The 13,711-nt window shown below is 34.8% G+C and overlaps 1 protein-coding gene across 3 annotated transcripts; it reads left to right on the plus strand.

Moving 5' to 3' along the window:
* The first annotated feature begins 348 nt into the window (after window positions 1–348).
* On the plus strand, window positions 349–7,855 carry LOC128217340 (uncharacterized). Of its 3 annotated transcripts, none has more exons than XM_052924433.1 (12): window positions 349–763; window positions 954–1,189; window positions 1,370–1,610; window positions 2,343–2,482; window positions 3,087–3,263; window positions 3,619–3,765; window positions 3,979–4,310; window positions 4,607–4,805; window positions 4,950–5,889; window positions 6,134–6,242; window positions 6,413–6,644; window positions 6,797–7,855. In XM_052924433.1, the coding sequence occupies exons 2-12, from the start codon at window positions 959–961 to the stop codon at window positions 7,250–7,252; spliced, it is 3,204 nt and encodes a 1,067-aa protein (XP_052780393.1). In that variant the 5' UTR covers window positions 349–763; window positions 954–958; the 3' UTR covers window positions 7,253–7,855. The 3 variants fall into 3 exon arrangements, with proteins under 3 accessions (XP_052780393.1, XP_052780394.1, XP_052780395.1); XM_052924434.1 differs by having other exon boundaries at window positions 349–759; XM_052924435.1 differs by lacking the exons at window positions 349–763; window positions 954–1,189; window positions 1,370–1,610 and adding an exon at window positions 2,627–2,678 and having other exon boundaries at window positions 2,398–2,482.
* The last annotated feature ends 5,856 nt before the right edge of the window (window positions 7,856–13,711 follow it).

Genomic DNA, 13,711 nt, shown 5'->3' on the forward strand with positions numbered 1-13,711 from the left:
AGGTTGTTATAACCTTTACAGTTTCATATTTCATATCCTAGGTGTACACTTTGTCTGATCATATCACGAAGAAACCAATTCATACGAATTTAAATTTGAAATTATATACAGTAACACTCTTTGTCCATAAGTGTACACCAATCAACCCAATGCGGCGATTGTTAAGGGTTTTCTCTTCCTCCTTGGGTTTACCTCTAGTTACAGGTATAGTATAAGCATGTAAACATTAATTTGTTATTCAACAAATCCACTATTCAAAACGTACACATCATACTTGGTATTATATTCAAACCGAATATCTTCCTTTGTGTTTTACCATATCATATTTCTGCTGGTTGATCTTCGCAGACAAAGGCAGGCATTAAAATCATTCACTCCTTGAATTTAACTTGAATGGAAATTCACAAACTTTATTGGTGACTTATCCATAAGACTAAATTATGTGAGTTTATGCAAGTCGGTATGTTAACCTATTTGACATACCTACTATTGATGATTTTATTCAATACATGACAAAGTCTGTATTGAATCTTAAAAGCAAAATTGAGCTATTTGTAGATATGTCCAACTAGGAAGTATAAATCGTCAACGTGACCTGGAGCTGCAGTTAATGTAACTTGATTGTACTGCTCCATGTGATTGAATTAAAGCAAATAAATATGGAAAATTGGAACTTAAAAAATGTGTTTTGAAGAGGAGATCAATTCGGATATTAGTTGAAAAGTCGGGGAATCGATTTAGTCTGAAAAGGATTGAGAGGCAGGTACATGTATTTTACCGTTCGTACAGGCTTTACTTATCATAATGCTTGAAGTCAATTTTCTAACCAATGTGAGGGCAGTATTATTTCAAATATAAGACATCTTCAGTTGCAATAATGCAATGCAATATTTCTAACTGAATACTTAGGACTATCGGAACATTGCAAGATCAGCGTTTTTATATATTTCTAGAAACGATGGGAGATGAACCGGACGCATTGACATTTAATGTCAAGCAAAAAGACGTAGCAATGGGACCTTGTGGTCTTACAAAAGGCAAAATAGAGGCGGCCAACGACCTTCTTGAGGCAATGGCGCTTGCGGAAGACAATAATGTCAATATAGATGAATTGGAATCAGTGCCAGAAATTCAATCGAGGCTCATTTGTCATTTAAAGTTTTTGACGAATGGGAATTGGAAAGAAAAGGTATTAGTTTTTTTGTCCAAACGACACTGGTCATGATGAGAATCATAACTTGTTTTGTAACGGCGGTGTTTTTTAAAACAATATATGTAAAGCTCATGTCTAACGCTTAAATGATGCGTTTATGAATTTCGAAATGTTTATTAGCAAATAACGTTAAACTTTCTAAAATTGTATCGTTAGGTTGAACGCCAGATATGCGAAATGGGAAATACCGACATAGCAAACAGATGGAAATTGTCGCAAATGGTAAACGAGGTAAAGAATGTATTTCCTAAGCCGCCAAAATTGGCACAGACCACACAACGTCAATCAATGGTAGAGGAACTACTTTTAAAAGATGGCACAACGGAGGACATAAGAGAAGACTGTAAAATTAGGCTTGAAAGTCTCGCAAACAAGGAGTGTGTTATACTGGTGTCGGGTGAGTTAACGCTTCTTTTCAATGAGCTTTCCTCGGCGGAAACCTCATCATTAATTGATTACAATTTTAACGATAGTTATTTTTTGTCTTTTGTCGGTGTGTCTCTCTTTAGCCCTTTGGATTTGATCATGAAGCATTTGTTTCGAGTTAAATCCCTAGTACCTTGGCCAGTCATTGAGTTTCCATGGCATGTCTTGTTTGATGTTTTAATATATATGAAGATTGTGTCTGATATCCTGTGCTTCTGTTATAAATTGTCTGTTTATATTTTGTCGTGTCATAGCAAAATTACGTTTGGGTTTTTCCATGTAGATTACATTACATAGTAGTACAAGCATGTACGTAATTGATATTCCGATGATGGCAATTAAAACAGTTTCAAACATACGTATTTATTTAGAGAAGATGCGTATGTACTTTTGGTGTGTCTGGTATCCTGTCTCTCCTTTATATGTTTATCTTTGGTCGTGGCATTGCAAAATTGCAGTTTTCTTTGTTGATAACATTACAAAGTATAACATACATTTAGGTAATCGATATATGGTCGATGGTATCTGAAATAGTGTGAAACATGTATTTGCCTATTTGTTAATTCAAATGTACTTTCGGTGTAAATTGTATTATCTCCCTTATATTTATATCAACTATATGATGTGTTATTCTAAAATCACATTTTTATAAAGCAAACTCTTGAAAAGTTACTTAAATGTTTTTAATGTTTTGATGTTTTAGGGGAGTCTTCTGCTGGGAAATCAAGTTTGCTGAATCTTTTGCTGGGTGAAGATATCTTGCCTTCCCATATGCTCCCCTGCACTTCATGCATTACTGTCATTAAGTACAATATCTACAGGTGTGCTAAGATCATCTTCAAGGTAACTAGATCGTTTTTTGATGATCAAACGTTGTCCAAGTTCCAGGGATAAACTCAACTCAACTCTTCCACATTGTTTTTTTTATAAAATAGGCTTCCGCTCAACAAAACAACTTAAAAACTAGTTTTACAATAATATTTTCAGTGCCACCTGGTTTTCTTGACTGCTTTGTGTATTATCTGTTATCAAATCACAGGTATGTTTTGTGAAATTAAAAAAATAAAATCGGTTTTATAATAATTTTATCACTGATATGCATTTGCATTTAGATATGTTTCAAATTAGATTTAATAACATCGTATGCCCTTTGAAGTCCCAATGTTATGTCATAGTTGTGCGTGATGCAGTTTTCATCATTTTAAACAATGTTGACATCGATCATCGATTGGCGCACATTTGCTATTAAATTAATTAGCACTGCCTGTGATATAACGTTATATTCACACTCCAATTGTGCTCAGATTAACATAAAGAACAACACAAGACAACATAAGGCAATGGCAAAAAGTTTTTTTTTAAACCGCATCAGTAAATTCCATAGTAATCACTTTTTTACAATATCATATTATTGTATGCCTACTGTCTTTTCTAATTTATCTAATAGAATGGGCACATGGAAAGCATTAAGAGCCTAGATCGAGAAGGCCTTGAAAGGCTACAACAAAGGGCGTACTTCTCACAAGCTAGACGAACCAAATCAAGTCAGGAAATATATGCGGAGAGAAAGGAAGAGCATGATGTTGCTGAAATACAGGTCTACCTACCGCTGGAAATGCTGAAAGTAAGTGTTCTTCCGCTGCGGGGCTTAACATATTTGGTTAGGACATTATAAGTTAGATCTACATGTATGTATGAAAACAATCAAACATATATATTTCACTTCTTAATGTAAAAAAGCTTGAGTAAGGATTAATAATTATAAACAATGGCATAAGTGTGCAAAAAAACAACATATATTCACAAAAAGAAAATTGTTTGAGTATGTTCGTTTTAGATATAAACGCTTCATACTGGTTTACATGTCGTTTTCGTTTTCCAACAATGAAATGCTGTTTACTTGATTAATATACATAATCACGACATTTGATTAATCACCATTATGAAAATATGCAAATACTGGTATTCCTTTTTTACAGAGCGGTTTGGTTCTAGTTGACACACCAGGTATTGGTGAGAGTGAATTTCTGGAGAATTACTTAATAGAATACATCAAGAACCATCAGATACTTGGATTTATGTATATCATTATGACAGACAACGCTCTTGGAATAGCTGAAGACAGGGTACGTTAGCATTCAATACGAAAATGAATGGTGTTATTTCAATGTAAGCAAGTAAGAAACAACATTTAGTCGTGATGTTTATCGAATGAATGTAGCCATCACTGTCTAACCAAACTAAAGGGTTGTTGATTATGAAAAGTAGAAATGCAAAAAGTAAAAATGAAATTCTTTAGAAAGTAAATACATGTAACAATAACATGTCTTTATTTTCAGCTGATCAACCTGATGAGTTTGATCATAAAGAGTCAGAAAAACAGCAGCAATGTTATAAAATTCAATCCAAAAGCCGCCTTGTTCATTTGCAACCGTTGGGACATGGTAAGTGACGACAACAAGGAAGCTGTAAGAGATAACGCTCTCAAACAACTTGCCATATCCTGGCCTGACTTTGACCCGAAGTTGGCTGTGTTCTTTTCCACCCGGAATGCTTTGCGGGAGCAACATGTTAACCCAGGGTACGTTACAGATGAGTTTGTGGCTCTCCTACATGGCCTTCTATCGCTAGTTACTGTCTCTCTCGACAAGCGGATACAAGCATCATACAGGTGAGCATATAATACTATTTTAAAACATAAAACTGCAGATGTTACCATTAAAATGCATGCATATGTGCGTTTGCAATAGTATTTTGGTTGTGTGTTTTTCTACGTTTGACTACACCTTAGAAAAAGTTCATATAACAACCCCCCTTTTTAGTGCAAACGATATTCCAAGTACACAAAATGCGAATTGCATTTTAAATACCTGATGATGCATAACCAACAGATACTCTTTAATCCTACAGTTCCTTGGTCATTCATGGCAATAAATACCATTATATTACAACTTTTTAAATTTTCAGATGGCTTGGTACAGTGTTGCAGAGGAGTGTCCATTACTTGAGAACAGTGGTGAGGCAGCTCGAATTAAACGGAAGGGACCGACAAAAGAGGTCACATGAGACTACAAAGAAATTAAACACTTTGGAGAAAAAGGCAGACGGTGTGGTAAAACAACTGACAGATGACCTGAATCATTCAGTCAATGACGTTTGTGAAACGGTAATAGGCGTATGATTTACTTGCATGTTTGTCTCTCCAGTTGGTCGTTTGATTTGTTTTTAAATTGGGGGGGGGGGCGTAAAACACGAACTGCAATTGATTATAAGTTGCTTTGCCTTTATGAATGTTTGATTTTCTTTGCAGTTGAAGGTGTACTTGCAAACACATCAAGTTAAAACTAAGTTAACACAAAAGTATGGAAGCAAAGAGGGTGAACTCCCAGATATGGACAGAGCATCCGGCACCTGGGAATGGGTAAAAAGGCATATAGATACAGCTTTTGATAATCGTCTCACTGATGTATTGGAAGAATGGGATCGGGAAAATGAAGAGATCAAGCGCATTGAAAAGAGAATATTTCGCGAGGCAAAGCTACAGCTTTGCGATCTGGAAGGTGAAATAACTGAGATTGAAAAGTCTTCCCAGGAGAAACATGAAACTCTGTCTCTATCAAAGAGCGGTGTGTTTCTTAATAACCTGTGTCAGTCGATTGAAGACTTTGAAGAAGACTTACTTTTCGAAAGCAATGTATCAAAAAAACTGTTGACGCAGTTGACAAGACGAATAGGGAAAACCATAAAAAAGAAAAAGGAAGAAACTAAGCTGAAAGAGTTCGCTAGTCATCCAGGAAAGACCGCTCATAAGCGAGCTGAAAAGCTGTATGCACAAACAATAAAAGACAAAGACGATCGATTGAATTTTATAGTGAGACAATTCTTAATGAGACCTGCGAATTATGTTCAAAAGCTGAAAGAAAAAATACCATTGCTTATATCGTCAAATAAACAGCTGCAAGCGAAGTTTGAAAGCGAGGTCATTGAAGAAGTAAAGGGTCGGGAAAATTACCAAGGTATGATGGTTAGTTTAGAAACTATCCGATCTACGTTAGTTACCTATGGTGAAAACCACGTCTTTTGCAATGATTTTGAGAACGAAGATATTGAGATAATCCAAGTACATAAAACATCGGTAAAGTCAGGACGTATGCTTACAAAGAGAGACTCACTCTCAGACCTGATGCGGGATGCTAAATCAAACCCAAAAGGGCCACCAAACAGTCTACCACACGGCGTGTGGCATACAGGTATACTTAACCTCTTCTACCGTTTGGCATTTTCAGGTTTTTGGCGACGTGCCAAATATGTAAAGTTTGAAAGTTTAAAAAAGGACCGTATTTTGTTTATTCATTGAATGCTTTCTTTTCATATTATATGCTGAACACTTGGATACATTATGTTTCGCTCACGTCAATATTACTCTGCGTGAATTGGTTCATATGCTCTGAACACTTAAGGATAACACATAATGATGTTGTTTTTATTCTTCAGTGTTTATAGGAAAAGTGATACGTGGAAGCGAAAGTCAATTTATAGCTGTCAAGATCTATTCTGGAAGATGCAAGGTTGAGAATGCTCAACACGAGGTAGCAAAACTAAGGTGAATAGGTTTAACTCTCTACTATGATTGGATAATTTGAAATAGATGTATCCATAAGTGCCCCTTATATGTCATAATATCTGAAGAATGGCTGTAATAACAACAAAATTTAAATTTTGTTCAATCGGCTTCATATAGTTTTTAGTATTTTTATTGTATTTTTATTGCAGATGTCTTTTACATAATGACGTCTGTATCGCAGAGTTCTTAGGTGTACATGCAAGGCCCGAATCGCCAACCCCGGCCCTTATTTTTGCTGGAAAACTTCAGTCAGTCAAAAATTACATAAAGACACACTTTAAGGTTGACATGTCGCAGATATTTCGAGATCTGCTTGCTGGTTTGCATTATATTCATTCGAAGGGACTCGTTCACATGGAGCTGACAAAATACACAGTCACGGTAAGTGACCCTGACTCTTGCATTATATAATACAACCAATGCCAAAACACAATTTATGGATGTGAAATATCAACCGCGTTAAATAGTGCAATGGATACTCATCAAACAATCCAAATAGCCGATAACTCAACATTTAACCTCTCTCATTTTAGGTTGGCGAAAATGGAGATGTAAAATTGACCGGCACTTGTCTGCCTAGACTAGCAATTATTTCGCCGCGACCTGGTGACTTGGTTCAAGGATGGGAATATATGTACCTTGCCCCAGAAGTTCTTGAAGGTGCCTTGTATATTTCAAACGCGGATATATATGCTTTTGCGTTGCTTGTGCTAGAGCTAAAACATCCAGATTTATCGGATGTTTACAAAGATCGGAGGGAGATGAAGATTGACGAAATTTCTCGAATCCCCGCGCCTAATTATCAAAAAAGTATCGAAGAGCTAGACTATCCCGATGCAGTGAAACAAAGTTTGCTGAAATGCCTAAGTGTGAAAATGGAAGAAAGGCCGAATGTAATTGAGATGTCAAGCGAATTCAAGTACCTAGACAGACCACTTAGAAGAAATACAGTTACACCGAGTGCTATATTCAAGTTGAGAAGGCATTGATTTAAAAAGCAGTGCGCTACTGCCACAAATAGCATCCATTCATTATACTGTCATTTTCCATCAACTTTTTTATCCCGGTAGGATCAACTAAAACATTAGTATGTAGAGTGTGGATGCCTGGTGATACCATATTGTTTTGGTATCGTTTGACAGGATTTTTATGTTCAGAAAATATGATTGTCAAAAGATAGAAACCTCATCGAGCAAACAAGCTTTTTGGCTTTGAAAATGTTTCAAAATAAGTTTTTCAGGTTCGATTTAAGTTCAATTAAGACGTAAAAATAAACATTTGTAACTGGTTTGTGTACGAATACGCTCGTTCTGGTCACTTAGTTGACATAGTAGTTATCAGCAATGAATGTTGTTTCAAGTGATACTAAAATTAAATGGAGCTTTTAGAAAACAAGTTTTTATGTAGATCGAATTCCTAAAGATGCAAACAATCAAAACTACATGTCCTTTTTGTTAGCATACAGTTGTGGTTTTATCAAATATGTTTACTGTTCGTAAGTTCATTAATTGGTTTTATTGGATTAATACTTTGTTATTCACACTATGTTATTTACATTTTTACATTTACTGACAGTAATAAAACGTCAATTTATACAACATATTTTTATATTATTTTTACTTCCTGATACATCATTGCAAAACATATACACATGTATAGGCAACCCGAACAATGCAATATATTACACCTATAATGGTTTGATAGTTCAAGTATTGAAGCTTATTATTGTTTAAGAGTCCTTATGATAGCGCGATTTTGACTAAACTTTTATTGTAACGTTGTTTGTATATGATGTATGTAATAATAGTTTTAAAGCTCGCAATTCTTAACAGAAAGAAACACATTTACCTAAGCCTAAGTATTCCAGTGACACTCTTATTCAAAATCAATACATACACATGTATAAAAAAAACATCAATTTTGACTGATAGACCTTTAACTACTTACTAAATATGCATTTATGGAAATGAATTACTGATATAAAGATTGTAACCGTGTATTTAATAGCGAAAGCGCAAAAATATTACATGATTGGTGAATGCTAAAAGATTTACTATGGTCAACTTTAATCTCATAAGGTAGAAATGCCGTGTTCAATGCTCATATCTTTAAATTTAATCTCGGTATCCTTCATAAAAACTTTTTTTGTCGAAATGCTTTCATCCTTTTTGGAATATTAAAACAATATTATTAATTGTGGTAGATCTTATCTGGAAGTAAGAGTGCATCAATAACTATTTTAACAAAAACAAACTAGACTTTTAATTAAGACCGTTTAAGATCGACAGTTTAGAGAAAAATTACAAAGTACTTGTCTGTTCTAATCTGAACATGAGATTTAAGCAAAACATTCTGGGCCTGGTTTCACAAAAACCCTTAACGGCGCACAATAAAGGTCGATGATATAAATATCATTTTAATGCATAATAATGTTAAACATACATGACGTTAATGATCAAAACAAAATCATATGATTTGTGAACCGATTACAAAAAAATATTAGCGATTTTTCCTGGCGCCTTTTTCTTTATAATTGATGGCCACGTAGCTATTGATAAAACAAATATAATAGCTAATATTTTTAGTACAACAAACTAAGCAAAAATTTCGGGCATCTGATTGGCGCATTTTTAAAACCGTCTTATCGGATTATAGTAATTTCGGTGGGAAAATATGTTCACGTCTCAGATTTTTCGTAAAAGTGGCCAAAGATGCGGTATATAAACCAATCTATCAAGACCATGCGCACTGAGTTTGACGCATGCGTAACAGACGTTATGATGATATTATAATCACACATAACCGATATCATGTATACATATGCATTGTGTCCAGTTAGCCATTTCGAAATTGGGAGAAGGTAAAGAGAGTGCTAATGGTTACAAACTTAACATTATGCAATTAAGACTACATGGAAGAGGCCAGTTGCCAAAAAACTAATACCTACTCTGTTTTGAAAAAATGTTTTAAGCCTAAAATCCAATGTACCAATACAACAGAGACAGATAATATGCATTGAAATAGCTTTATATGTAACTGTTGGAATAACGGCCATGAAACGGCTAGTGTTACAGAAAATTTACTTAGGGTGCAAACAAGATTATGGGTATTCGACCACCCATTTGTCTGACATCACGATCGACAACCATGAAAGATAAAAGAGCTCTAATTAAGAAATGTATCACAACACTGAGGGCCACATGACAATAAAGGACCAGCCAGTCAGCCAACGAATGTGTTTATGGACCGAGGGGCAGGCTGGCCGGTCCTAATAATGCCACATGGCCCGAAGTCGTGTGTTATATTCCTTATATTATACCGAAGACAACCTCGGATGTATATGGACGGTTTACATATTCAGAAATCGGTGTGTTTAAGTCCACTGCAAGTAGGTCGCGTAGTAATTTAATTTAGCAGTTAAACTTATTGACTTAACTCTTTGGAATCCTTATTAGGTTTGCAATTATACACTTCACAGGCAATCAATTTAAACTTAGTTCAATAAATACAAGCTAAAACACTACATGTAATTTTTGATATAATCAAAATTTTACGAACTACTTCTACAGATGTACCGGCATACATCCCAGGTTGCTTTCGATAAAAATGGCCCAGGAGTACCGATAGAAGCAATTCATGTTTACTTGCAACAGTTGTACGCCGTTGTGAAAATCGTAAGTTGTGCTCACGATTTTTATGACGTCAGTGGTCCTTATTTGTTTTGGCGAGGTCCGGACCGGCCAAAACTATGATATGAACCGCTTACCTAATAAAACTGGATTTTTTTATAAAAATACAATTATGATATACGGACGACGATCGACTTTATATGTACATATAAGGGACACATTTATGTAAGGTATACTATTGTATATTAAAGCAACAAGCTATTTATATATACTGACAAGACATTCAAATGAATAAACCGAACTGGACCAAACGTTCTAATTCGAGTAAGACACAATATATTCTTAGAAAAATACCCATCAGACATTGCTCGCATAAGTAAACTTTAACGGTTATAACTATGTAAATGTACGCATGCAGTGTAATAATGATTGCATTATTGCCCCAACAAAGAGCCTTAATTGAATAAGCTATCACGTATAATTTAAACTGTTCTGAATGAGTATTGATACAAATATGCAAATAATACTTTTTACATGTTGCATGGATAATCCACGAAATAATAGTTTTTAAACATAAACAGGAATTCCGTAGGTAGACGCCAGCGCAAACCCCAGTTCAGTCCTTCGCATTTATACCAAATCTTCAGTTTTCCCCAAAAATGTCAGTGTGATGTGTGATATAAGAATAACAAAGAGCTCGTGAAATAGCAGATAACATCTTCTTGGATGCCTTCTGAACACACGCGCACGCGCACGCGCACACGCACACGCACACGCACACGCACACACATCTCTTTCTTTGACTTGTCTGTCCTATCGTCAGTTGGAACCTTTTCTCGGTCATTATTATTTTCTAAGTTTCGTTTATAATATGATTGTATTACCTTCAACAAGACCATGCAACAGTTGAATTTTAAAAAGTTACCTTTTCTGTGTTAGTTAGAGATTCCCGTTGACTCATCTATTTTACCAATCGTCGTTAATGAGTGTGTTTGTTTCAATCGATTGTCATTTATGTATGTGTTTATATCACACATCAAAATTATATATCAAGACCATGGAGCGATATGGCGGAGCCAACACAGAACTGCAATAAATTTGTGTTAAAAGGGGGGAGATCATTTTACTTCAAAAACTATGACGTTATCTGTTCTTTGTGATGATGAATATACTAGCAACTATTATATTAATGTTAAATAATCGTTGTTTTGAGCCATAATTAAGCAATGCAATATGTAATCAAAGTGCTAAAAGCACTGATGGACTAGGGCTTCATTCAGGGGAATGTTGACAACCATGTTCTAAGCATTGAAAAAATCGGCTCAAATCACAAGGGGTCACTGTTTAATGGGCTAGCTTAAACTTTAAACTGCTTGCAAGCTGCAAAGGAAATTTGAAAAATCTGGTTAAGTGTGTGTAGAGTGAGGGGGTGGGAGGGAGGGGGTTAAAGTGTTAAATCAGATAAAGTCATAGTTCTTTTGAATTTCTCAAAGTCGTTAAATTAGGCTTGTACAAATTAATTAACGTGGTTGGCACACATCTACATTGTACACCTATGTCAGACTGCATACACAGTGCTATTAGGAAGTAGTTTTTATCTAAAAAGTGAAGAATTATTTTGTCCCGCTTAATTTGTGCTTGGTATTCAATTCATATAACATCTTACCATGATAACTTAGTGGTGTTGATAAATATTAGGCACTGCCTTCTGTCTAATGCTATTCATATTACTGCTGCAGACTTTTGTACATAGCAAAGCAAGTTGAGTAGACTAAAATGAGATGAATATCGTTTTTAAAGTATGAAATATTGAAATGTCTTTTAAATACTTTAACCATCAAATTTCATAACATGGTGTCAGCAGTTCATCACACTGCTAGTGAGAATAGAATACCAAACATAATTTTATTCTTTATTTTATACCCATCATCAATCCACATGCAATACATATCACAAAATACTTTAACCCATATTCCGCTCGAGTGCAATACGGCCATATACCACTCTTGTGACGTCACGTCAAAACAAGTATGTTGCGCAATATTAAATTGACGTCATTAAACCAATGAGTGCATCCTTAAAATAAAATTGATTATGCAAAGATGTGGCTTCTAAGTGATCTAATCAGTAATGTATATAATAAAAGGGTTATTAGTACTGCGTTTTGATCCGGATATGGCGGAATGTCATATTTTATTCTGGTAGTTTTTTGCAGATTTTGATTTTACTCTACTTGTGCCTTGTGAAATCCGAATCTGCAAAAATCTACTTGAGTCGAATACAATCTCCTGGATCAAAACACAGTACTTATAACCCTATTATGTACAAAACCTGTTACCCCATGGACAGAGCATCTTTAACCCACAGGGCCATTGTAACTTTGAACAATCATTGTAAAAGACAACTACATACATGTACAAGATGCTTAAGGAAATAGTTTGGAAATATTAAGAACTATTTTCTCCGTCTTAATTTGTACGCATTAGATAACTCAATAAATGCAGCAGTTGGCCATTCGTGTATTGTCCTCTGTCACTGTCCTGATAGCTCCCTATCTCAACAGATGCAAAAGGTTGTAGGTTCATGATTCTCCTGGTCCAATATGTCATACAGAAAGAAGTTGTTGAATGTAGAATCAAGAAGCTTTCTTTTCAGGCACTCCAAATTGAATAGTACTGTAACATTTGGAGTGCCAAGAATTTGTTGGATTCCTAGGCAACAGGTATCAGGTGTTGCAGAACATTTGGCAAATACTTTTCACTCGTTCTTGTAAATCTAAAACAACTTTCATTTTGCAAAAGTAGTTCATATAACTATATTAAGGTTGCTTAATCAGAGTTTGAATAATTCTGAAAACTAGATGTGCCTTTAATTGCAGCAATTTAAACAAATAATGTCAATTAAGCTGGTTATGCAATACTGCAGTTCCTTGGTGTGGGGATTGCTTTATTTACTTGAATAAACAAACAGATCTTGCGTTGGAAAGTACAATGTATTAACATGCATTTTTCTTACCCTGACTCCATCCAAGCCTTAAATCTTAGATAAACATGTACTTGGGGCTATGTGTAATATCAATGAGAACTATAAATTATGTTCACTTTAGTGCCACTTATGATATTTCATTCCACATGCAAAAACACTAACATGTTCTTTAAAACCAACATCCTATGTTATGATAAAACAATTGCCAAGTTGGTAATAAAGACAAGAAATTATATCTGGTCAGGGTTTGAAATAGTCTTTCTAGACAGCTGGACTTGTTTTGCAGTTACTTTGAAAATCTTCAAAAGCTAAACTGAACAAGACTGGAGCAAAAAACTCACAATACCAAAAGGGTTTTTAAAGACTTACGAGATCGTTCTCACATCACCTATACCATTAGTTCTTATCTACAAACTTAAGTCAACATAATAATTCATGTTTTACATAAATATTGCAATGAATAAAACATATTGCAATAAGTGCCAATAACATAGCAATCAAGTATGATCACTATAGGCCTAAACATGAGATTTCAACATTTTCCTGATAAACAATAAATAAATTTACTTAACAATTTTCTCATTTTTTACACAAGCTGAAAAAATGGTCTCTTTTTCAATACTTCACATATTTCATGGCTTTCATCATTCAAACTAACATTTCGCTTGTTATTTCAATATTTCAATGATTGTGTAAACATTCATAAATGATGCTAATCATGCCTACCAAAAGCACATGACTGACCAATCAGTATGCAATTTTGGCATGGCTTATTGGTGGTTCATTGAAATCAACCATGACCTCCCACAATCTGCACTGATCAACAGTAGTTAA

Source organism: Mya arenaria, chromosome 14 (genome assembly GCF_026914265.1).
Source record: "Mya arenaria isolate MELC-2E11 chromosome 14, ASM2691426v1".
In the NCBI taxonomy this organism is placed as follows: domain Eukaryota; kingdom Metazoa; phylum Mollusca; class Bivalvia; order Myida; family Myidae; genus Mya; species Mya arenaria.

What these genes read in the sequence shown, in the direction of transcription:
- LOC128217340 (XM_052924433.1), top strand. Translation starts at nt 959, where the DNA reads ATGGGAGATGAACCGGACGCATTGACATTTAATGTCAAGCAAAAAGAC. An exon ending in TACCGCTGGAAATGCTGAAA is followed by an intron (nt 3,264 to 3,618) that starts GTAAGTGTTCTT and finishes CCTTTTTTACAG; the next exon opens with AGCGGTTTGGTTCTAGTTGA. An exon ending in CACGAGGTAGCAAAACTAAG is followed by an intron (nt 6,243 to 6,412) that starts GTGAATAGGTTT and finishes TTTTTATTGCAG; the next exon opens with ATGTCTTTTACATAATGACG.